Consider the following 21954-nt stretch of genomic DNA (forward strand, 5'->3'; position numbering starts at 1 on the left):
GTTTTAAACAGTCTGCCATTCTGGGGTGATTCACTTCGTTGAGTAGCGTCGGTATCTTAGGTCCACCTCCGCCATCCCTGCACCATGTCGACAGTCCAAGTGCCGCCCACGCGCATGTATGTATGGCCTCTATGAATGTGATGCACATCCATTGGTTGACATGCGCTTGGCTCAGGAACCTGACGACGTACAAGGCGAAGCGCGTCGCGGCGAAAAAAGGTACCCTCGATCTCAGCTCCTTCATGTGTTGTCTGCCTGCGTCCCAGTCATTGATGCGTTCTTCAGGGTTTGAGCTGTTGAAGAAGAAAGCCGATGCTTTGAAGATGCGCTTCCAGCTAATGCTGCGCGAGATTCAAAAGACCAAGATGGCCATGTCCCAAGAAGCGTCGGACGCGTTCTTTTCGCTATCCCAAGCGCAATATGCGGCAGGGGACTTCCGACACAAAGTCGTTGAGAGCGTGACGACGGCCGAGATCCGCCTGGAGAACCGCATCGACAACGTGGCGGGGGTGAAGCTGCCCGTGTTCACCGAAGTCGAAACGAGCCGCGACAAGGCCGAGAACATTGGGCTCACGGGCGGCGGGGGCAAGATCCAGAACTGCCGCGAAAAGTTCCGCGTGCTGCTCAAGGCGCTGGTCAAGCTCGCGTCGCTGCAGACGTCGTTCGTGACGCTGGACGAGGCGCTCAAGGTCACGAACCGCCGCGTGAACGCGCTGGATAACGTCACGATTCCCCGGATCGACAAGGTCATCGACTACATTGTGCGAGAGTTGGACGAACTTGAGCGCGAAGACTTTGTGCGGTACGTGGTCTCGATGTGAAGCTTGGAATCATCGTCAAGGGTGGTGGGGGTTGTATGTATGTAGAATCAAGAAGGTGCAAGCCAACAAGATCGAGTTTGCCAAGGAAGAAGCGGCCAAGCTGGAGGCGCTCGTGGCGTCGGGGGCCGCCGTGCCCGCAGCAAAGCATGTGTTGCCGTCCGACGAAGACATCATGGCGGCGTTCGAACCCGCGGCAGATGCCGACGTTGTGTTTTAGATACACGGACGACAACCAACCATCTAGTATGACAACATATCTCCGTCGTTGTGTGGGCCGATTTTCGTGTCATCAAAAAGGCATACTACTACGACTACTACTATTAATAGTATCTATTAGCACGGACTACGACTATTAGTATTACTACCCAACTGCAACTTCCATGTCGACGGGTTGCACCCATGAACGAATGAACGATAGATAGCACGACCACACGAGATATAATTGTACTTTTGATATGACATAATGTATTGCAATTTAATAAATATCAGGATCAGACGTGTATTTATATTCAAAATGATATAAATTCGACAGAGCACAGAATGACATGGCATACATACCATGCCAAGCTCCAGAGTACCATCTGTGAGCCAGGTGCGAAGGTGATGGAGGGTCGCTGGGAAGCTCATGATTCAAATGGCTTTGCTTGTACAACATGGGAGAAGGGATCATGAAGAGCCCTGAAGGTTTCGCCTGGATATGGGGCATCGCCCTCGTGTGGTTCATCGGTTACAGACAAGATGGTGCATTTGCACTATCAGGAACTACTTACTACTTCTATTACTAACTACAGGACTGCAAAAACTTCCATGTTGACGCTACAAATCACACATACTAACGACCTCCTACGACTAGTATTACTACAGTGTACTGCTTTCACGTCCTTTTGGGGACGAACGAGCGAACGATTGCACGAACGAGTGACCAAGCCTTACATACAAGTGGGTTATAAGTTACTTGTCCTCGTGGACGAGTCTTTCGCGTCGGATCGCAGGGGTTGCAGGCCGCCGTGGTACGAAGGTTGGTGGTGGGGACTCGACTTTCGCATACTACTAGTACACACGGGAGGGGGGGAGTCCGAGTCGCTGTCGTTGCCGCCGTCGCCGTCGTCGCCTCCAAACGCCAAGTTTGGCAGGTGCTTGGACTCTTTCTGGTACTTGGGCAGCACCGTCACGGACTTGACCATCTTGGCGTCGGGGGGGTCTTTGGGCGTTCGCTTGTGGGAGGTGGAACTGGTGGTTTTGCTGTCAGCTTTGTGCAGGGACGACGTGGACTTTTTCCGTCGACCGGACATGGCGGCCGACTCGGACGGCGGCGGCGTCGACGAAGATAACGAGACGACCTTGGAAGCGGCCGCGATGGCGGAAGGGGTCGCCGACGCTGGACTAGGGCACGGCGCGACGGATTTCGCAAATGATGATTTGGAGCTGGGCTTTGGAATGGATGGTTGGGACGGCTTGTCCTCTGCGGGCGGGGGCGCTCGAGGGGGCTTTGAGCCCTTGGCCGACGACTTTTTACGGCTACTAGTGTTCGAGTATTCTTTGGGCATGGCCAAGTCTGCGTAGTCGGCTTCGTGGCCGTCGTGGTGCCCACTTCCGTATTCAACATTGCGCACCGCGCCTCGCGCTTCCTTGCCCGCCCCCTCGTCCGACACGCCGCCATTCGGGTGCTGCTTGTCTTTGGTCGCTTTCTGATTCTCCCGTTTCTTTTTACTTGGATCTTTCTTGGACCGGGAAGTTGACGATGTGGTGGTTGGTTCGGTGGCGTTTTGGAGCTGAGGGGGGCTGTCTTTTCGGGCCTTTGGCGGCTTGTCCAGCAGCAGCAGGGACGACGACGACGACGATGTGGTGGTGGTGGCGGACGAATCGTCGAACGAAGCCAGCGTGGTCGTCGTTGTTGTGTGGTGGTCGGGGGGCTCCTTGGTCGATGGTTTGGTCATCACTGGACTCGGCTGGTTGTTCCACTTGAGCTCGTCCATTTCGTTTTCGAGCCCTTCAAAGTACGGGTGGTGGACACACTCGACGGACGTCATGCGCTCGTCCGGACCGAGTTGGATCGTGCCCTTGAGGAACCCAAGTGCGCGTTTGGGGATTTTGCCGACAAACCGCTTTTGCAGCGTCTCGGGGCGTGTCATGTCGGGGAACTTGAGGCCCGCGAACCTCGGGTTGGACAGAAACAGGTCCATGTGGTCGGGGGTGAGCGGCCCCAGCATCTTTTGAATCATGTACAGCTGGTCGATCTCACTTTCGCCAGGAAACAGCGGCTGCCCATCCAGCAATTCGCCCATGATGCACCCGATGGCCCAAATGTCGACGCTCTTGCCGTATTTGGTGCTCCCGAGGAGGAGTTCAGGGGACCGATACCACCGCGTGGCCACGTAATCTGTGAGCTCTTGGGACTGACTCTCAGCAATTAGCCGCGCAAACCCAAAGTCGCACAGACGAAGCGAATGGTCCGAGTTTGGGTTCACGAGGAGGTTTTCCGGCTTGATATCGCGATGGACGACGCCATTCTCATGGCAGTAGTGGATCGCCCGGCTCAATTGGTAAATGTACCGACGTACAAGCTCGGGGTCGAGGCCCGTGGGTTTCTCCTCTAGGACTTCGAGCAGATTCCGCTCGACGTACTCGAAGACGAGGTAGAGCTTGCCTTTTCGTCGGAACGCCTCCTTCAAGTTGACAATGTTCTCTTGCTTGAGCATCTTGAGCAGCTTCACCTCGCGCAGCGTCGTCTTGCGCACGATCTCGTCGTCCTCGCTCTCTTTGAACTTTTTGATTGCGACGACCTCGCCATTCTCTTTGTTGCGGCATTTCAGCACCACACCGTACGCTCCTTCGCCCACAATCCCAAGCACTTCGTACTTGTTCATCGAAGAGCATGCACAAGAAGTGGAGTTGAGGGACTGACCGATGATGGAATTCGAGTTGGTTTCGCGCCTCTTCGTCGATAAAGGTGTGTCGGTTACAGTAGTCCGTCTGGATTGGCTACATTTTACCCAATCATGGTGGTTCATTGACACTTCGTATGTTGGACGTTCATTGACGAACATCCGGATAAAACGTTCGACGCGTTCCCAGTAAGGATACAACGGTGAAGATAATACGTAGAGGCCGTGGTGCATCCGGATACCTAGTCAGAGAAGAATTTGCAAGGATTTGCACATAAACCTTTGAAACTTGATATGCAAATAGTAGGCGGAATTCTATTGCTGAGGGGCAAGCGCCTGTGAAACTTGATCTCGCCCTTCCCACGACCTCATTTGCCCTCACACGCAAAGACAGTCGAAAGCGCGCAAGTCGAACATGGGGGCCCTACTGCAGCGAATGCTCCAGGCGTTCTACACGAAGAAGCTCGAAGTGGTCCTGGTCGGACTTGAGAACAGGTAAGAGCGAAGATGCATGTTGCCGGGACAAACCGACGATGAAGCGCGAGGAGTGGGGACCGTATTCTGATGTTGTCGTTGTTGATACGTAGTGGGAAGACCACGCTGTTAAACGTCATGGCGATGGGACACCCCGTGGAAACATGTCCGACTATCGGCCTGAACGTGAAGCTCGTGAAGAAAGGAGGCGTTCAGATGAAATGTTGGGACATTGGTGGGCAGGCGCAATACCGCAGTGAATGGGGTCGCTACACTCGTGGATGTGATGTCATTATTTACGTCGTTGACGCCAACGCGGTATGAAGTAAAGACCAAGTGTGAGTTGTCGTCGTCTGACTTGTGTATGCTTAGTTTGACCAAATCTCGTTGGCGCGAAAGGAACTTCACCGCCTCTTGGAAGACAGGTAAAATGAATGCTGTTTCGTGACCTGTAAAGAAAGGATTCTAACGGACGTATGGTTTTGGTAGGGAATTGGCCACCACGCCGCTCCTTGTGTTGGCCAACAAGATTGACTTGGAACCGCACATTTCGGAACCGGAATTGATCCGCGAACTCAACTTGGACTACATTGTAGACAACCCGTGGCTCGTCATTCCGATTTCGGCCCTCCGCCTCGTGAACATTGACCAAGTGATTCAATGGCTCATGAAGCAGTCTGGAAAGAATTAAGATTAGCCTATTAACATCGAATTGACAACACGAATGTTGTGTCCGCCGAGCTGTCGTGTTTTGATTGGCTGAAAGGTCTAACTCCGACGTTTCATTGGCTATAATTCAAACTCCGACGTTTCATTGGCTATAATTCAAACATTTCAAACCCAAATCTTTCCACAGTTCAACCGGCGCGTACTTCCAAACAGCACACGCGATCATGGACGAGTTCTTCATGCGGCATGATGTGTACAAAGATCGCGATGCTGACGAGCTTGGCGGCAAGGTGCATTCCGACTCGGAAGCTAGGTTCGGCTCGTTATTGCATGGCAGGGGATGCAAGCTCACTGATGATTCCATTTTACAGCGACGACGAAGAGTCGCTCCCTGCGTCTGCACACGATCCTTTCGGGCCTTGGCAAGAGCAACAGGATGTGTCCAAGCAAGGGAAACGCAGGCAGTTCAAAAAGTCGTCGTTCACAGGTCCCAAGGGCGTTCTCACCGACTACAAAGCGTACAAGAAAGCCAAGGCCGCGGAACGCACGCAGGACGCCGCGGTGCGGGAGGCGGTGCTGAACCGCATTGCCAAGGGATACGTGGTACCTGCTGCCGCTCCTGCTTCTACCAGTGAATCGTCATCATGTTGCAACAACGTACACGACAGCGACGACGACTTGCTCGACGAGTTCGAATCCGACGCCTTCCTCCAAACGTACTGCGCGAAACGCGTGACCGAAATCCAATCCGCCGTGACCCTTGGGTGCGACCTCCTCCTCCTCTTCATCTCTCCTTTCCATACTCGTGGAAGTTGATCGTGTCATGCACTCGGTACGTTGTAGCGGGCCCACGTTTGGCGCACTAACGTACTGCTCGGCGTTTGATTTCGTCGACATTGTGGACGCCGCCGACCATCGTACTCGTGTGGTGGTGCACATGTCCGACGAGGTACATAAGCGCAAGAAGAATGCATCCCCCATGTCCCTGTTATGTGACGGTCACGTGTACAGCAAAATTACTTGTGCGTGGCCGTAAACAACTGCTTGCACAAGCTAAGCCCCGAGCACCCTCGAACCCAGGTACATGATTAATCCCTATTCCCCAACACATACTTGGTGCATGGCAACAACTTGCGATGTAGTTCCTCGTGGTCCAGCGGCACGACGCCGACGCCACCATCCGGCTGGACGAGGTGCCGCTCTTTCTCGTGTACCAAGGCGGCGTCCAGGTCGACACGATCTTGAACGTCGCTGCCAAAGTCAACCACCAAGTCACCGTCGACCGGTTGGCGCTCGTGCTGCACAAGTACCTTTGAAACTAGCTTATTTGAATAACTACTATGAACTAGAATGTACTAAATAGTATACTACTAGTATGTACTACTAGTCCAGGGAACCCTCAACGAAACTCGCGGTCGGGAACGAGATACGGCGCCACGAGGGTCCACATGTAGACGGCAATACTCACCCATTGCGACGTGATGTGCACCCACATCGCCGCGCCATCCGCGTGCCTACAGACACACCCCCATGTTGATAGTGGATAGGACGAGATTGCAGCTGCATGATGATGTTGATATGGACAGACAGAGAGAGGTCGTACCCCGACGCCGTGTCCCACTGCGAGAGCACCATGGCCATGTACATGGCTCCCACGACCATGATCAAGTGAAACTGCCAGCTAGGCACGTCCGAGCCATCCGATGCGTTTTGCTTTCCCTATTGTACATGCCCCATTGAGCTCTAGAAGCCAGCAAGCATGCGATGTGATGGGCAGTACAGCTTCGACGACGACATGATCGTCCTTGTCGTCAACGTCCATGCGGATCAATGACGATGCCGTGGACCAGCTACATGCATGCATGGGAGGTTGGATTACGCAAGGATAGAACACAACAAGTCGGATATGTACCTCGTCCATGTGATGGTGGCGGCGCCGATGAGCGAGGCGACAACAGTGTTGGCCGTGGACGTGGCTTGATATGTTAGAAACGGATTGCACTAAGAGGTAGATATATCAACATGATGAGTGATATCTAGACTGTGGAGAGGTATGGCAGACAGACAGACCGCAGCATTGGGGTTGGCGCTCACGGATTCGTAGCACAAGAATGCAATGTACAGCGACAGGATCGACGGCGGTAGCAGCCCCGGTCCATCCTCGACGGTCACTACCGTAGTTGTGGTTGATCTGATCCAGGAAATATATATATATATATAATTATCCCATTCCATATTAAGACATCAAGTATCGAATTCGACGATTGAAGTTGATAATAGAATAGTTGTTCCTGTTAATACACATATTCGTCTTATTATAACTGCTACAGATGTTTAAGACCCCGTGAACCTTTACTACATCTTTACATTGTTATTTTATAAAATATGTGTAGAATAAGTGGTAATCTTAGACCTTAAGTATGCAAAAGTACGACAAATACATAGGACTACAGTAGTGTAGTGCAAGATCAAGCTGTGAAAAGCATGCCAACTTGAGTGGAATGGGGACTAGTACTAGTAGACGGAAAGAGGCGGCAACCCCCACGTACCGCTGAGGCCAGTCACTACAACGATGGCCGCCAATGTGATTGTGGTGAACACGTGGCCAACTTGGCAGACGGCATAATAGTAATACTAGCGAGGCATCCACATGGGTAGGGGGTAGGTACTAAGCACAATGAGATTGTATACCAAAAGGCCAACGCCAGCCAGCGCGCCGCCTAGGGCCAGCGCAACCAGGCCAAAGAAGGCGCTTTTCCTGTGGACAAGGACATGCGACAATGTACAGACCTGGGATACAGTCACGAGGATGAAGAAGGAAGTAGTACCAGAACCACGTGGGGAAGCGAGAAGAGGATGGCGCGGACGACGATAGGAGCGACACGCGCTCGTCCGCGTCGGACATGTCGATCTTGTCGACCAAGTAGTCGCGTACGTTGTCTACGAATATGGACGTCACATGAAGAAGAAGTCGCGGAAATATGTACATGTTGTGTCGACGATGATGATGATTTGAAGCACGAGGAACAACACGGACATGACGCGGGCCACCCACGCGTAGCCGTAGAAGAAATCTACGCATTACAATGTAGGTATGTCACGAGACTAGAAGAAAGGAACCGTTGGAAATGGCGTAGGCCCCGACAAACAAGGCGCCGTAGAGAGGGAGCTGAAAGCACCAGAGGCAGCAGCAGTTGTTGAACCCTCGGTCCGACAGCGCGCTCACGATCGCCATGAGGAGGAAGAAGCAGCTCATGGAGAAACTGGCGCTGCAAGCAAAATGTCACAGTATGTTGAGGCGATACGAAGTGTACCGATACACCGCTTGGTTCCCCACGCAGTGGGGATTCGCGGCTTCGTCCGTGCACGTTTCAAACGACCACAGGTACTTCAAGAAGCCTGACACAGATGGACGCTTTCACCGTAGAGTCCCCATGTACATGCAGCTATCTGTCGTACCATCACCAAATGCTCGGAGGGCTGTGGCCACGATGGCATTTACGAAGAAGAGGACCGTGTACGCCAAGCGAGTCATCGAAGCCGCGCAACAAGATCAGTAAGCTTATGGAGGCAGAAAAGACTGTATTAGAATGTGGGTCGTACGATGTATGTAAATTTTGAAATTTTACCCAATCCGTTGGTAGAATTGAACTTAGCCTGATATCATTGGCTGAAATCCATAACCCACGGCTATTGGTTTCCAACAGCAACATGAGCAAGCGCCGCCGCGAGAATGAGGCGGCCGTGCCAATCGCCAAGCGCATGCAGCAATCCGCCGACCTTCCTTTCGTAGTTGCCAAACCTGCCAACGACGATATTGAAGACCAGATCAAGGCGCTCGAGGCGCAGCTGGATTCGTCTTCGAGCGACGAGAGCGATGACAACGACGACGACACGACACCGACATCCAACGACGATGCACATATTGTCAACTTGTCCGCGTACCAACACGACATCGTGCCGGCGTTGCCATCCGCGCAGCTGCCGAAAGCACACTCGTTTCAGGCCAACGCCAGTCGCTCGGCCAAGTCGACGCCGCCATCCGTGCCCAAACAGAAAATCGTCGGCAAAGTTCCATTTGCGTGCAAGCCATGTGGGTTTGTAGGCAAGGACCTGGCCGACTTCCAGGCGCATAAGGCGTCCGGCGCGCACAACGACGTGGTGGGAACGACCGCCCAGCGCCTGAGCTGCCAGTTGTGCGCCAAGGACTTTACAAGCGCGGACCAGTTGGCCGAACACAAGCTGGGCAAGTGGCATCTCATGCGGAAGCGCACGAAGAAGGAGCACTTCCACGACGCCGTCCGCGTCTGCTACGACTTTATGCGGGGCAACTGCTTCCGCGGCGACGCGTGCTCGTTTGGCCACGCCGCGACCAACGCCAAGCACCAGACGATCCAGAAACCTACGCGACATTGCACCCAGTTCGTGGCCGGCACTTGTAAATTCGGCGACCAGTGCATCTTCATCCACCAATCCAGTTAAAATAAACCACCACCCACCCACCCCCTTGATCTTCTCATGGCAGACTCTGGTTTGCTGTGTCCGAGCGGCTATGGTACATATAGTGCACTGTCCAGTACCGTGAGATTGGACTTCACGTACAGGCTAAAGGTGGCCTGTTGAACGCGATGTCATTCGTACTATTGTGTCATGTAGTAGTACTGTATTACTAGTGTTGACTGTACAACAGTACATACTCGGAGTACTGTGTAGTACTCGAGTATGTAGTATGTGCCTACAGTGTATACCCATGGTGTATAACCTTATGGATCCCCAAGAAAATGTCAGGAAAATCTATATGCAACTTATATGTCAATTAGTGCTCTTTCGAAAGTTTGATTGGCTAGAATAAAATATTTAAAGAAATTTGACGTTTACTTCAAAGTATATGGCGACTTTTGGGTACAACAGCGTCACCATATCGTAATTTGGGTACAACTCGATAAGGCAAAATCAATACGGTAGTACCAATAATAGTACTAGTACCGATATACTGTAGTACTACTAGTACACGAATAATAGGTGTATCTAGTGTGTCATGAAGAAACAACGACCCCGCACTGCATGAGCGCATCACCTTGGTCCCGCACATGCAGCAACCGCGCCACTTGCGCGTCCACGGTCGTGAGCATGTCGTCCAACCCTGGCAAGTCCACAGCTACGCTCGTCTGCTTGACGATCTCCACCACTTGCCCCCGGAACACCCTGTCACAAGTTTGTATGACGTTATCAACTGCACTTTGCACTAGATCTTACGTGACTTGGCCTGCAAACTCCTTTTTGCCGTCTCCAGACAAGAAATTGTCGGTCGGTTTCGACGACGGCGCAACGATGAACGCTTCAACCACCTGTCCATCACATCACCAGGTGCATGAACTCCACATGACCATCGCATCGTGTACCAGTCGCGCTTGGTGCACAGACATATCGATGAGCATATCGCTTGGCAAGGCCGGCACAAAGTGCTACGTCGTAACATGGAACGACTTGATGCAGGTCGAGGCTTACGTGGTCGAGTTGACTGCAGTATGGAAATCGCCGAGTGCTGGGAAGGCGAACGGCGTTGCCGCCCGTGCGCAGATCGCGGCACATACTGCCAAGTTCCTATTGACACCCATGCGTCCAGTGCGATGCATAAAGATGAAGGAGCGTGTGAAGTGGACGGGAACTCACCGTGACGACTTGAGCGACCAACGACGACGTGTGCTGCAGCAACCTGCCGTCGCCCGCGTCTTGGATGGAGGATACCTGCTTCTCCAGCAGACGCACGATGTTCTCCATGCGGCGGTACTGGAGTTGCAGTGCACGGTGGAATTCCAGCAGTTGGTCCAACACGCAGGCTTGGTGCAACCTGGCATTCGACATGATGCGAGATGTTCATCCAGATGGTGTAGTTACTTGGAGTTGACAAGGTACCCTCGCCGCAAGTTGACTTCAATGTCTGCTTCTGTCACGAGATGACCCTAAACATGTGCATGTTGGCTTTAGAGCAATCCAACACGCAGCAGTGCCATACGTCGATCTTGACTTTGGCCTTCATGGACTTGCCCGTGGCCTCCTCCTGGGTTTCCATCCTCGACCAGCGTCTCTCCGCATCCTCCAGCTGGCTCTGTGTCGTCCGGAGTTGTGAAATGACATCGTTCGTGAGGAATTGCACCATCTCGCGGCTAAGCTCTGCTTCTTCCTCGGCGATACCCATCCTCGTTGCAATACGACACATATATCCACCATATTTTGACATCTGATTGGACATAGTTTAAGATATATGTCCAATCAAACGTACCCTTCATGTAAGTAAAGGAAACGGTTTCGCAAAACATGATGGCACCGCCGCCTTTCGACGCCCGTGGCACAACAGAAGGAGACGCGACGGAGTGCCACATATGCCACAGTCCATGTCGAATGATCGCGAAGTTTTGTCCGCACTGCGGAGCCAAGATGTCCAGCATTTTCCTCGCAGCAAAACGTAAGCTCCCTGCTCTAGGTTGCTTCACCAAACGCCAGCCAGTGCCCATGCCAGCGCCACAGTCGGTCTTGCTGGACAAAACACCTCCAAGAAAGCCAACTGTACGAACCCTGAAGCGCCGCATACCGGTGAAAGCCATGCCTCCTGGCTCGAACCAACAACTTCACATGAACGGTCCAACGCCTTCGAAGGCGGCGATGGCATACCAAGCGCTAGTTTCATCGGCAGTTCCTGCTGCCGCTACCTCTCTTCCACGCCTTCATCACCCATCACCAGTTGTGCCGTCGACGCTTCCCCATGACGTAGATGCTCGGCTACAAGCGTGGATCAATCGGCTGCAAAATCTGCATGCTGCTGTGATTGTACGAGCACATACTTTGGCAATGGTAGCAACAACAGTGCCTTACAACGTGTAGGTGTATAAACCGTCGACGCCGCATCCGTCGCAGGTAAATAAACGTGGTTATGCACATGCTGGAAGGCCATTTTCCCTATGAACCACTCGCCATAGAAAATGCTCACAGCCACTGCGAAAGCCAAGCTAGTTCGTCAATTCGCAACCTTAAAGGACGACTGGGTCGCCCTGGACTTGGACATGTTCGTGCGCACGTTGACCGTCCCGACGTCATGATGTTGATCATGGTTGGATGTGTTAGGCACTCCACGGTCGCCACTCGGAGTCTGGCGCTGTGGACCCGCTCCAGCAGCATCCTCGCAGACATTCCGTCACAGCCGCCTGCTGCGACCGTCGACGACGCCCAAGTGTCGATCAAAGTGGAAGGTTCGGTCATGTATTTCAAAAGCAGGCGGTCGCCGGCCCCCGCCGTCGAAAATGGCGACGCAGGCAGATCGTCTCCTCTACATGTACCCCCCAAGGCAGCTTTTGAGCCCGGTCGTCCGTCCACGGCATTGGAACCACCACTTTTCCATGCAACGACCCCACAGTTGAGCCCACGATTGTCTGTAACGAAATGCCGCCATTTCCTGCACTCGAGGCCCTCGCACTTGTTTACACAAGTGTACTTTGTCCATGGCGCACCTGGACCGACCATCGTCTCTGTGGACGGGGGAAACGAAGGCGACCTCCTCACCTTTCGAGCGTATTGCCCCCGCACCTGCCAAGCCAGCCTCGTCCAAGTAGCCACCTCCGTCATCTTGCAAATGATTCCCCAACTCCACGCCCCACTGTACTTTCGACACCAGGTAAAGTATGACGTGATCGTCACGACGTCTCATGCGACAACGTAGCTACCTCCAAACTGCCGGTACGCGCTGAGTCACTGGGTGTCGTGGTGCAGTCCCGTCCTTCGTTGTCTTCGCTGGAAGGTTCGTCCCTCTATCATCTCAACAACTGAACGACACTATCCTATGTAGGACCATGCATTGACACTGCGGTACCCGTGTGTGTTTCGCAGCAGCAACGTGCTACAGTACAAAGGCGTGTGCTTCTTTCGATGTTTGCTTCAAGTGCATGTAATGTGACTTGTCCTTTTTCTTTGAAACTTGTCATTGCCGTTTTCAAAATAAGGTCATGGGCGATTTCAGCATCGAGGTGTCGGCTGTGGACGTCGCAAGTGACCGCGTTTTCCACACGCATGTGACACTGTCGTTGCTGCTAGTGCATTCTCCGACGTACCTCGACCATGTTGCGGTGTGTACACTGCATCTCTTTAGCTTGATCATGTTGGAAATGAATGGTAGACACGGTGGTGTCAGTGGGGGTCGGGCCTCTTGGCGTCGCTCGTGCGCCAGCTGTGGCTCGAGTACACGACGAAGGGGTTCGAGCTGCTCGTGGCGGGCCAGACTCCCGTCGGTCGAGTCCTCCCGCACCCGCTGCTCAAGATGTCGGACGCCGACTGGCTCGTGTTTCTCCACCTCGAGCGCGAACGGCTAGCGATCGTCCGATCCGACTGCGTCCGGCTAGCCGCGTCCGTGGCCCTCCGAAAGCACACGTGTCGACAGGAGCAAGAGCAGAAGCGACGCATTGACCGCCGCCGCCACCACGTACGAACAAACACTACCTTCGTCAACCATATGCATCTTATGCCTCCATGACGAACACGAGTCTGTGATTCTGATAGGCGGCAACCACCGTCCAGCGCGTCTTTCGCGGGTATGTTGGCCGCATCAAGTTCCACCAAGTCGTGTACGACGATGCGTTGGCCCATCGCACCCTTGGCGCCATGCCCGGTACGCCCCTCACATCCCGACGCCGTTGCGATTTGGTTCGACGTGGATGGTTCCAAGATCCCAGGACGCTGATGGCCTTTGGCTTCAGCTCTTCGCACCCAGTGGCAGCTGTGCAGTGTCCCCATTGGATTGTCACTCATCACGACATGCATCGCCACGTTCTCAACGACAGCCACCGCTTAATTCGACAAGCGATTGCTGCCCAATGCATCCAATCCCACGTCCGACGGTGGCTCGCCCACCGATGGTACCGAACGCTGCACCGCGGTGTGGTGAGCTTCCAGTTCCAAGTCCGCAGTACGCTGCGCCGGCGGTATCGTCGACTTCATCGGGCGACGCACGGTCTGTCGTTTGCATTCGCGAGGCGGATTCGCCACACGTGGTTGTTGCTGCGCATCCGCCTCCGTCCGCCACATCATGACGAGATCGACTGGGTCGTGGAGCTGACAGGCCTTCATCCTGACTCTGGTGTCGCCGCCAGCCAACGGATTCCGATGGCGCGGCTGACGGCCAATGGAACGTTTGAGCGCGACGAGTGGCGAGGCATGAAGAACTATGACGTGGCGACTCGCATTGTCGACACGACAGATCTGTTTTATTCGGCACAGAGCCACCTCATGACGTTTGCGGTCGGGCCATCGAAAACCACGGCGTGGCAAGGAATCTCACGATAACGTTAAGCTCGAGAACAACAGAGGAAGCCTCGTCAGACAAGGCGACTCGATGTTGGATCTACCTACCACCGTGAGGCAGGATTGGTTGGTTAAACAACCCGTTGGTCATACCCATATGTGTTAGAACCAACACGAGCAACTCCATCACGCACGCCACATCCATCCAGTCCATCGTTGGTGGTGGTCGGCCGTCAAACCTTCGAGTCCACAGCAACCAAACTTGACGAAATCATTTCGAAAAGCGACCGATGGTGTGAGTTTGCTGTTGTCCGTCTGGGCTCATATTTAACGAGTTTTGTGCCATGATGTCTCCATTTCAGTGGTGCTATTAACGTTATAATACTACCGCACTCGTGACGAAAATTGTCGACTAGTAATGGAGTAACTATTACATGCAAGGTCACCTATCGGCTACTACAGTAGCCATGGCTAGCTAATGGGCTACCTCGTATCTACATCCGAAGAATCAAGGGTTGAGCTCAGGAGTAAGTTCACGTAATAACATTACTCAAAGCCATCTACCAACAACGTTATGAGTATGTCGACAGGTTAGCTGGGCTCCTCCGCAAGGCCAGCTACAGGCCAGGCTCGCTGAATCCAGTGCGTTAGCCAAGCCGTTGTCGCGGCAGGTGCGTGGAGTGGTCATCGAAGGTGTCCGTACGATCAGCATAATTCGAGTTTGGCTCGATTACCAGGAGTAGCGGTAAAACGGAAACGAGAATGCAACCGAAGCAATGCATAGGAATACTCGACACGTTTGGTTGATGCAGTCCTATGGCGGCTTGACATACGCCATGGCGTATCCACACAAAACGACCGCGTCGAATGATGAGTACCGTGCGAACGTGGCATCCGGGCCAAAGGATGGTCGGCACGTTGCGCCAAAATTGGCGCCGACGATCGTTGCAGTCCACGTGTGAATGCTTGCATGTTCTGATTCACATTAATGGCCAGGCCGGTTGACCTCATGACGGGAAACTCCACATTCAATTGGCAAGGGCGACGGATCGATCCAGTAAACGACGCCGCCGTGCATGGACACAGCTGTCGTTCGAAAGCAAGGAGGCCTTCAATGACTGGCAGGCCTTACTTGGTGCAATATGGGAGACCTCCACGCGTTGTCCATCAAGTCCTCGCCCTCGGTGGCCACCACGCTGGAAGGGATCGATGGGATCATGTCGAACGAGAATATGAACGGCCTGATTCACATGCATGCGACGTGACAGGTGGCATGGGGATACTGTACGAGCTCGAACATGGCGGCATAGACACACACCCCGTCACGGACATAATGACGTGGCCTTCCGTCGTTGCTTGTTGGGAATACTCCAAGTACTTGCCGAGGGTCGCGCCGTGGAGTGCATGATGGTGAACAGAGAGACCCAAGGCTCAGCAGACGTCCAGGCATCGCTCATGTGACGAGGCGGAGAGCGGAGACCTCATGAGGCTTGCAGGGGGGAGCGTCGATATTGAAAACTGACTCGGCCATGTTGTCCTTACGACCACCAATTCCGCATCTTCGCAATGCCACGATTGCCCAACGTTCCGACGACCGAAATCCCCCCATCATCCGTCGAAGGATCCATACTACTACTATTTTCGCCGACCAGATTCAATGAAAAGTCTTCCATGGATGTGGAGTTCAGTTCCGATTATCCGGATGCTGTCGCAGATATACTTGCCACATCCACCAAAACCGATCCACCACCTTGATACTGTTCCACAAGCGCACCACTATCGTCATAAATCTCGTCCTCCTCATTCAACGCCCATACAGGCGGCTCCTTCCGTCGGCCTCGCCGGCCTGTCGGTGGTGTCGAGTGCAGGTCGTTATCCGGATCTTGTTTGCGATGTCCAGATTTCAGCCAATCACTGACGGCCCTCGTTCCAGCACACACGGAAAAAAACCACGTGGATAGTTGCCCAGTTCAACGTTTAATCGTCGTTTGACTTGATCTTTGTATGAAAATGCGAAACACGTCAAAACGATTACCAACACAATCCCGCGCTAATGGCGATGGGCGGCTAGGAATATCAGCCAATGAAATCACAGAAAAACCACCCCACTAAGTGCGACTGACAGCTCAAATCAGTGGTGGAGGCGGCCGAGGCCAGATTTGTCTGAAAGTTTGTATGCCGGCGTTTTGTGGGGTTGGTCACCGCTCACCTCACTTCGCAATTTGCCGTCGCCAGAACAACATGTTTGCTATGAAGCCCATTGCCACGGCCCCGACGCCGAAGGATGACCCTGTCAAGGGATTCTTGACCGATTTGGCTGCCGGTGGTGTTGCCGGTGGTATCTCCAAGACCGTCGTTGCCCCCATCGAACGTGTCAAGCTGTTGTTGCAAGTGCAAGCCGCCTCGACCCAAATCAAGGACCCTTACACCGGCATCATCAACTGCTTCACCCGTGTCGCGGCTGAACAAGGCCCGCTGTCGTTCTGGCGCGGTAACTTGGCTAACGTCATCCGTTACTTCCCCACCCAAGCCTTGAACTTTGCCTTCAAGGACAAGTACAAGAAGCTCTTCTTGGACGGCGTGAAGAAGGACCAATTCTGGCGATTCTTTGTCGGTAACTTGGCCTCGGGTGGAGCTGCCGGTGCCACGTCGCTCTTGTTCGTGTACCCGTTGGACTTCGCCCGTACCCGCTTGGGTGCTGATGTCGGTGTCGGCAAGGAGCGCCAATACAACGGCCTCGTTCACTGCATCCAAACCATCGCCAAGTCGGACGGTGTTAAGGGTCTGTACCGTGGTTTCGGTGTGTCTGTGGGAGGTATCATTGTGTACCGTGCTGCCTTTTTCGGTGGTTACGATACCGCGCGTGATGTGTTGATCACGGACCCCAAGAACGCTCCTTTGTGGCAAAAGTGGATCGTGGCGCAAGTCGTGACCACGTTCGCCGGTGTTTTGTCTTACCCGTTCGATACCGTCCGCCGTCGCATGATGATGCAAGCTGGCCGCAAGGATGTCTTGTACAAGTCCACTGCCCACTGCTGGTCCAAGATCGCGTCTGAGGAAGGCCCCAAGGCCTTCTTCAAGGGTGCTGCTTCCAACGTGATCCGTGGTACCGGTGGTGCCTTCGTCTTGGTCTTGTACGATGAATTCAAGGCCTTGTTGGGCTTCCAAGGCGGTCCTTCCTCGGAATAATTTATTCCCGCCTTCATAGCGACAGAGAATAAATTCAACGTAGAATGTATTGACTTCTCCCTTGTATATTTTGCGTCGTACGTTTGGGCGAAAGCGCTTTCACGACACTGACGGAGCCAACGTACTTCTCCGCCAATTCAAAGCATTATGACTTACGGAATAGACCAGTACATCCACGACAATGGTTTGACCCACAAACGTATCGCGTACATTGTCCAATAGCATATTGGAGGAATATGTCCAGGAAAGCCCGTCTACCGTATACCCCCCGCTTCAGTACCTATGAAAATGTCAGTAAAATCAGCTCCATGCGGTACCTTGAAAACTATTCAGGCATTTGCATTGGTCTAAATCCATCACAGGACTTATATTTCATTGGATGAAAATAATTAACGCATGGTGATTGGATATTTCTGTCCAATTAGAGACAACTAGGTACACGCCCAACCTGAACCATGAAAATGTTCGTCATCGGCCGATATGTTCCAAACCGGTACAGGTCCAACCGGAGAAATCATAGGTACGGAAGCGGGGGGTAGCTCAGTAATGTCCTGCGTGTACTGGGCTAGGTTGCATACCAATCCGTGGAGTATTGCATGAGGAGTATCATCTCTTCAACACCATCCAACCAAAACCGAATTTCGACCGTAATATTTTATAGAATGCAATACCACTGTGGTCCAAAATAGTTGTCATGTTAGACTTCAAAATGAAGTATTTTGTCCCAAATTTACTCGTTCTTTGATTGGATACTTTAAGCTGCGCAAAATTCACACTCTGGGCAAAGTTATCGAACTTGAAAATGGCCTTCAAATTGGCAAAATATTCAATCACCCGCCAGAGAATCAAATCTTAACTTCAAACTTCCCCATCTCGCCCACTTGTTCATGTGGTTGTTGTAATACCCTTGAAGCACTACCTAGGCTCTCTCGCTTCTATGATATTGTATTTATGATCAAACATGCTCAAAAGATATCATTCGCCATACGTGACCGTAGCAACTTCGGTAGGCGTCTGTCGACGACGAAATCGCACCTGAGGCTAAACGATGCCGCCATTCGCGGAATATACAGTAACGTTAGTGACATATCTTGTTCAAATGGCTGGAACTAGGTGTGGGCATCTAAGTTGCTTGTTGTGGTTTATGTCACTTGATATGTTTCAGTATTAATATGCTTTAATCATCTTGAGGTTTGTATAGCATATACTAAACTTGTATAAAAGTTATACTAAGTATACAAACTACTAGTCAAACAAAACTGCACTTTCGAAAATATGCAACACGACATCTATTTTGGACCAGAGTACAGTAATACTACCTCCAGCCGGATTTAAACCAGCCATAAGCGAAAACGCTGTATATTTGTCAACAATTTTTCAAATTTGGAAAATCCGAAAATATCAGTGTAAACAGTTTAATTCGACGAATCACAGTGGCTTGAATTCATAAAAATATGAGCAATTTTGTGTTGGGCAATATAATTTCAAAATATCATACTCAAATCAAGATAGAATTGTACGGATAAAACTAATTATATCCGAAAAAGCAGAATGATGATCAATATTGAGCGGCAATTCGTTTGTGATTCGCGCGGTTTCCATGAATGACCTCACATCGGACCAGCGCCGCGCAGTGGTGGACCACCTCCTCTTGCGCGTTGTCCAAAAGCCATGCAAACTTCAACGCGGTGCCATAAAAGACGTGGCCCGCATCTTTGGCCGCAATCGCCACACGATCTAGGAGATTTGGAGGCGTGCAAACGTATCACTTGGCGGCGACCTACCCATGCGTGAAATCGTATGCGAGGACATCTCAAGCCAAAAGTAGGGCAGGGTCGGTCGAAAGCAAAAGTATACCGATCTACCCGCACGTATCCGAGCCGTTCCTGCTGCTCAACGTACTACATTAAGGTACGTAGCTCATGCCATTGGTATCCCTCCAAGCACGTTGAAGGACTACTATAAACGTGGACTCTTGGTGAAGTACTTGGACAGCGTCATGCGTGAATTGTCGCGGCAAACTGCCAATGACTTGGAAATGAGTGAGATCTTCACTGCATTGGAATCGCTTGACAGTGAGATCAGTTGCGAGGATGACGAAGGAGTGTAGGTTTTGCATAAAAAATTAATTCTATATGAGTTTCATTATGACCTGTCACTATTTTAATTTAAAAACTGTTTTTAATATTATACCACTATTTGTATTGAATTGTATAATTATTTAATATATTATGGGGGTCTCTCGTGTGGCGGGTTTATTTCCGACTTTTACAAAATTCGAAATGGCAGGTTTAACTGTAAATCCGGTTGGAGGTAGTAACTTGTTCTGGGGTTGGACTGACAGTGAAGTGGTACAGTATTTCGAATATGAACAGGCAAACGGATACTATGATTGGCTTATTTGAACCAATCAAATATTCTTATTGTGAGAAATGACTGAGAATAGTACTGTATGTCGACAATTTTGCAATCATTTCAGCAAAATTGGAGAAGTATTGAGGAAGTTACGAATTTTCTGAAGCGTTTTCGCCCAAACGTACAGTAAAGTTTAATTGTGACAATCGAGCTTGGTTATTCTGAAAACCTGCGAAGATCACGAAATTGTTCGTTTTGATTGGGTAGTAAACCTGAGACACAGTTTCACATTTTCAAAAAGTTTTCTTGCAAACACTTGTCCAAAGCAAAGGAAGGAAGCATGCCGCCGTCGACACCCACCGCGTCAAGGCGCCTACAGTTCTTTCTCGGCACTCTCATTGGCATTTCGTTGGTTGTGTACGTGGAAATCTCGTTTGCCCCCCGATCCATCGACTTGACAACGTCCTTTCGGCACATACCGACGTGGGTCCATGGCCCACCTCCTCCATGGAGCCGCACCGACAAGTTCATTCCGGACCCTCATGTGGGCCTCGATGCAGGTCAAATCGCACGACAGGATGCTGTAAAACGCGCCATGCAGCATGCTTGGTCAGGGTACGAGTCACGTGCGTTCGGCGCGGACGAAGTGGCACCCGTGTCCGGACAGAGGCGGCATAACGTCTGGGGCGGCATTGGCGTGACCCTCGTGGACTCGCTGGACACACTTTATATCATGGGCATGCGTGTACGTTCGTTCTTTCGTTCGTTCCTCACCTTGATCTAACGTCGCATCGATTGCGACGGCCTAGGACGAGTTCCATCGAGCGAGGAACTGGGTGGCGAACCACATGAACTTTACGCACTTGGGCGCCGACGGCACAAAGATCAGCGTGTTTGAGATCGTGATTCGACAGCTTGGGGGGCTCCTGAGCGCGTACGATCTGTCCCGAGACGCCATGTTCAAGCAGCGGGCGGTGGAACTCGCGGACCGGCTGCTTCCTGCGTTTAAGCACGGCGTATTTTACACCCATTTCAACGTGTTTACCAATGAAACGTACCTCCCATTGCATATGTGGACGAATAGGCACGTCGTCACGACTACTATTACTACTGCAATGACCACATTGCACCAACTAACTACTACAACTATAACCACATTGCACTAACCAGCCACCTTCCAACTACTTAGGGGTCTCTTGGCCGATTTCGGCACGCTGCAGCTGGAAATGCGCTACCTCAGTGACATCACGGACAACGCCCTGTACAGGGAAATGGTACTCTATACTAGTGTTCATACATGACACTGGTGGTCCATATTCAACTGACTTCGACCAGGGTGACGCCTTCTACACGGCGGTGCGGCGCGAAGGCTCGTTCGAGAACACGGGTTTATTCCCCGTGGAATACGAACCAGAAACCGGCCACTTTGCCACGGAAGATACCATAATCACAATCGGCGCGCGGGGTGACTCGTTCTACGAGTACTTGCTCAAGGTGTGGCTGTACAGTGGGAAACGAACAGACGACCTCTTCCTGCGACAGCTGTACGACGACGCGGTCGCGGGCATGGAGACGCACCTGCTCGTGTATTCAACGATAGACGACGTGTACTACCTCAAGGAGCTGCAACTTCCCGAGATGTATGTACGTATACAAGCGCCGTTTCTCTTTTCGTCGTCGTAATCGAGAACGATCTATACTATCTGGTCATGTGTGTGTAGAGCAAACCCCGCCAAGACCATTTGCTCTGCTTTGTGCCAGGGATGCTCGCTTTGGGCACCGTCGGCGAGTCGAATGCGACTAAAGTGACAAAACACTTGGCCCTGGCCAAGAAACTCATGCACACGTGCGTGTCGTACTACACGCGACAGCCCACGGGCCTCGCGCCCGACCTCGTGGGGTTTCCCGGGTTTGACGTGCTAAACTCCGTCTACATCCTACGCCCCGAGACGGTTGAGAGTCTCATGTACATGTACCGTATCACAAACGATCCAATCTACCGGGAATGGGGGTGGACGATCTTTGAAGCGATTGAGAAGCACGCCAAGACCACGTTCGGGTATGGCGCCGTGTGGAATGTGCACAACCTCACGGACGCGTTCATTGAAGACAAGATGGAGAGCTTCTTCCTTGCCGAGACACTCAAGTACCACTACTTGCTCCAGAGCGCGCCGTCGTTCGTGCCGTTGGATCAGTATGTGTTCAACACGGAAGCACATCCGTTGAGGATGAACCGGCAAGATTGAGTCCATACTCTAATTTGAGCTACTCGA

At 52.1% G+C, this 21954-nt stretch overlaps 11 protein-coding genes across 24 annotated transcripts; 8 read left to right on the top strand and 3 right to left on the bottom strand.

Annotated features, from left to right (window-relative positions):
- The first annotated feature begins 20 nt into the window (after positions 1-20).
- Positions 21-1191, top strand: H257_07984 (hypothetical protein). Its single transcript, XM_009833727.1, has 4 exons — positions 21-116; positions 176-219; positions 286-802; positions 867-1191. Exons 1-4 carry the CDS (start codon positions 85-87, stop codon positions 1036-1038), a joined length of 765 nt encoding a protein of 254 aa, XP_009832029.1. The 5' UTR covers positions 21-84; the 3' UTR covers positions 1039-1191.
- Positions 1192-1733: 542 nt separating this feature from the next.
- Positions 1734-3762, bottom strand: H257_07985 (CMGC/CDKL protein kinase). The gene has a single exon (XM_009833728.1). It carries the CDS (start codon positions 3686-3688, stop codon positions 1766-1768), a length of 1923 nt encoding a protein of 640 aa, XP_009832030.1. The 5' UTR covers positions 3689-3762; the 3' UTR covers positions 1734-1765.
- A 234-nt stretch (positions 3763-3996) lies between these two features.
- H257_07986 (hypothetical protein) lies at positions 3997-4920 on the top strand. The gene is made up of 4 exons (XM_009833729.1): positions 3997-4201; positions 4294-4498; positions 4553-4605; positions 4670-4920. The coding sequence occupies exons 1-4, from the start codon at positions 4122-4124 to the stop codon at positions 4869-4871; spliced, it is 540 nt and encodes a 179-aa protein (XP_009832031.1). The 5' UTR covers positions 3997-4121; the 3' UTR covers positions 4872-4920.
- A 110-nt stretch (positions 4921-5030) lies between these two features.
- Positions 5031-6446, top strand: H257_07987 (hypothetical protein). Of its 5 annotated transcripts, XM_009833732.1 has the most exons (6): positions 5042-5162; positions 5221-5613; positions 5693-5798; positions 5861-5929; positions 5992-6155; positions 6224-6446. In XM_009833732.1, the coding sequence occupies exons 1-6, from the start codon at positions 5074-5076 to the stop codon at positions 6234-6236; spliced, it is 834 nt and encodes a 277-aa protein (XP_009832034.1). In that variant the 5' UTR covers positions 5042-5073; the 3' UTR covers positions 6237-6446. The 5 variants fall into 5 exon arrangements, with proteins under 5 accessions (XP_009832036.1, XP_009832035.1, XP_009832032.1 ...); XM_009833734.1 differs by having other exon boundaries at positions 5031-5162; positions 5861-6155; XM_009833731.1 differs by having other exon boundaries at positions 5992-6446.
- H257_07988 (hypothetical protein) lies at positions 5861-8430 on the bottom strand. Of its 6 annotated transcripts, XM_009833736.1 has the most exons (12): positions 8309-8430; positions 8164-8248; positions 7970-8118; positions 7837-7923; positions 7678-7789; positions 7541-7607; positions 7399-7483; positions 6920-7020; positions 6762-6850; positions 6630-6699; positions 6453-6568; positions 5861-6363 (listed from the first exon to the last, which is right to left on the bottom strand). In XM_009833736.1, exons 1-12 carry the CDS (start codon positions 8382-8384, stop codon positions 6249-6251), a joined length of 1152 nt encoding a protein of 383 aa, XP_009832038.1. In that variant the 5' UTR covers positions 8385-8430; the 3' UTR covers positions 5861-6248. The 6 variants fall into 6 exon arrangements, with proteins under 6 accessions (XP_009832038.1, XP_009832039.1, XP_009832040.1 ...); XM_009833737.1 differs by having other exon boundaries at positions 5861-6568; XM_009833738.1 differs by having other exon boundaries at positions 6453-6699.
- Positions 8431-8541: 111 nt separating this feature from the next.
- H257_07989 (hypothetical protein) lies at positions 8542-9395 on the top strand. Its single transcript, XM_009833741.1, has one exon. The coding sequence runs from the start codon at positions 8561-8563 to the stop codon at positions 9329-9331; it is 771 nt and encodes a 256-aa protein (XP_009832043.1). The 5' UTR covers positions 8542-8560; the 3' UTR covers positions 9332-9395.
- A 344-nt stretch (positions 9396-9739) lies between these two features.
- On the bottom strand, positions 9740-11065 carry H257_07990 (hypothetical protein). 5 transcript variants are annotated; one of them, XM_009833744.1, is made up of 7 exons: positions 10866-11065; positions 10748-10812; positions 10523-10700; positions 10358-10453; positions 10252-10314; positions 10106-10197; positions 9775-10054 (listed from the first exon to the last, which is right to left on the bottom strand). In XM_009833744.1, the coding sequence occupies exons 1-7, from the start codon at positions 11046-11048 to the stop codon at positions 9886-9888; spliced, it is 846 nt and encodes a 281-aa protein (XP_009832046.1). In that variant the 5' UTR covers positions 11049-11065; the 3' UTR covers positions 9775-9885. The 5 variants fall into 5 exon arrangements, with proteins under 5 accessions (XP_009832044.1, XP_009832046.1, XP_009832045.1 ...); XM_009833743.1 differs by having other exon boundaries at positions 9775-10197; XM_009833746.1 differs by having other exon boundaries at positions 10252-10453.
- An 88-nt stretch (positions 11066-11153) lies between these two features.
- H257_07991 (hypothetical protein) lies at positions 11154-14540 on the top strand. Its single transcript, XM_009833747.1, has 9 exons — positions 11154-11677; positions 11732-11764; positions 11827-11912; positions 11972-12518; positions 12564-12641; positions 12690-12788; positions 12844-12966; positions 13017-13319; positions 13397-14540. Exons 1-9 carry the CDS (start codon positions 11168-11170, stop codon positions 14177-14179), a joined length of 2562 nt encoding a protein of 853 aa, XP_009832049.1. The 5' UTR covers positions 11154-11167; the 3' UTR covers positions 14180-14540.
- A 117-nt stretch (positions 14541-14657) lies between these two features.
- On the top strand, positions 14658-15786 carry H257_07992 (hypothetical protein). The gene has a single exon (XM_009833748.1). It carries the CDS (start codon positions 15126-15128, stop codon positions 15543-15545), a length of 420 nt encoding a protein of 139 aa, XP_009832050.1. The 5' UTR covers positions 14658-15125; the 3' UTR covers positions 15546-15786.
- A 529-nt stretch (positions 15787-16315) lies between these two features.
- H257_07993 (ADP/ATP translocase 1) lies at positions 16316-17394 on the top strand. The gene has a single exon (XM_009833749.1). The coding sequence runs from the start codon at positions 16379-16381 to the stop codon at positions 17324-17326; it is 948 nt and encodes a 315-aa protein (XP_009832051.1). The 5' UTR covers positions 16316-16378; the 3' UTR covers positions 17327-17394.
- A 2627-nt stretch (positions 17395-20021) lies between these two features.
- H257_07994 (hypothetical protein) lies at positions 20022-21927 on the top strand (the record flags this gene model as incomplete). The annotated part of the gene is made up of 5 exons (XM_009833750.1): positions 20022-20426; positions 20491-20753; positions 20871-20955; positions 21017-21325; positions 21403-21927. The coding sequence occupies 5 exons, from the start codon at positions 20022-20024 to the stop codon at positions 21925-21927; spliced, it is 1587 nt and encodes a 528-aa protein (XP_009832052.1).
- Between the last annotated feature and the right edge of the window lie 27 nt (positions 21928-21954).

This window comes from Aphanomyces astaci, assembly GCF_000520075.1.
Source record: "Aphanomyces astaci strain APO3 unplaced genomic scaffold supercont1.17, whole genome shotgun sequence".
In the NCBI taxonomy this organism is placed as follows: Eukaryota; Oomycota; class Saprolegniomycetes; order Saprolegniales; family Verrucalvaceae; genus Aphanomyces; species Aphanomyces astaci.

Bases quoted from the DNA above. Each gene is read 5' to 3' on its own strand.
- H257_07984 (XM_009833727.1), top strand. From the start codon at position 85: ATGTCGACAGTCCAAGTGCCGCCCACGCGCAT. The intron at 117-175 runs GTATGTATGGCC...CGCTTGGCTCAG, and splicing joins CAAGTGCCGCCCACGCGCAT to GAACCTGACGACGTACAAGG. The intron at 220-285 runs GTACCCTCGATC...TGCGTTCTTCAG, and splicing joins GCGCGTCGCGGCGAAAAAAG to GGTTTGAGCTGTTGAAGAAG.
- H257_07985 (XM_009833728.1), bottom strand. From the start codon at position 3,688: ATGAACAAGTACGAAGTGCTTGGGATTGTGGGCGAAGGAGCGTACGGT.
- H257_07986 (XM_009833729.1), top strand. From the start codon at position 4,122: ATGGGGGCCCTACTGCAGCGAATGCTCCAGGCGTTCTACACGAAGAAG. The intron at 4,499-4,552 runs GTATGAAGTAAA...GTGTATGCTTAG, and splicing joins ACGTCGTTGACGCCAACGCG to TTTGACCAAATCTCGTTGGC. The intron at 4,606-4,669 runs GTAAAATGAATG...TGGTTTTGGTAG, and splicing joins CACCGCCTCTTGGAAGACAG to GGAATTGGCCACCACGCCGC.
- H257_07987 (XM_009833732.1), top strand. From the start codon at position 5,074: ATGGACGAGTTCTTCATGCGGCATGATGTGTACAAAGATCGCGATGCT. The intron at 5,799-5,860 runs GTACATAAGCGC...TCACGTGTACAG, and splicing joins TGGTGCACATGTCCGACGAG to CAAAATTACTTGTGCGTGGC. The intron at 5,930-5,991 runs GTACATGATTAA...CTTGCGATGTAG, and splicing joins CCGAGCACCCTCGAACCCAG to TTCCTCGTGGTCCAGCGGCA.
- H257_07988 (XM_009833737.1), bottom strand. From the start codon at position 8,384: ATGACTCGCTTGGCGTACACGGTCCTCTTCTTCGTAAATGCCATCGTG. The intron at 7,021-7,398 runs GTACGTGGGGGT...CAACTACGGTAG, and splicing joins TGTAGTGACTGGCCTCAGCG to TGACCGTCGAGGATGGACCG. The intron at 6,569-6,629 runs GTACTGCCCATC...CATGTACAATAG, and splicing joins ATCATGTCGTCGTCGAAGCT to GGAAAGCAAAACGCATCGGA.
- H257_07989 (XM_009833741.1), top strand. From the start codon at position 8,561: ATGAGCAAGCGCCGCCGCGAGAATGAGGCGGCCGTGCCAATCGCCAAG.
- H257_07990 (XM_009833744.1), bottom strand. From the start codon at position 11,048: ATGGGTATCGCCGAGGAAGAAGCAGAGCTTAGCCGCGAGATGGTGCAA. The intron at 10,454-10,522 runs GTGAGTTCCCGT...GGGTGTCAATAG, and splicing joins TGGTCGCTCAAGTCGTCACG to GAACTTGGCAGTATGTGCCG. The intron at 10,198-10,251 runs GTACACGATGCG...TGTGATGGACAG, and splicing joins CTGTGCACCAAGCGCGACTG to GTGGTTGAAGCGTTCATCGT.
- H257_07991 (XM_009833747.1), top strand. From the start codon at position 11,168: ATGATGGCACCGCCGCCTTTCGACGCCCGTGGCACAACAGAAGGAGAC. The intron at 12,519-12,563 runs GTAAAGTATGAC...GCGACAACGTAG, and splicing joins CACTGTACTTTCGACACCAG to CTACCTCCAAACTGCCGGTA. The intron at 12,789-12,843 runs GTAATGTGACTT...TTTCAAAATAAG, and splicing joins GATGTTTGCTTCAAGTGCAT to GTCATGGGCGATTTCAGCAT.
- H257_07992 (XM_009833748.1), top strand. From the start codon at position 15,126: ATGGCCAGGCCGGTTGACCTCATGACGGGAAACTCCACATTCAATTGG.
- H257_07993 (XM_009833749.1), top strand. From the start codon at position 16,379: ATGTTTGCTATGAAGCCCATTGCCACGGCCCCGACGCCGAAGGATGAC.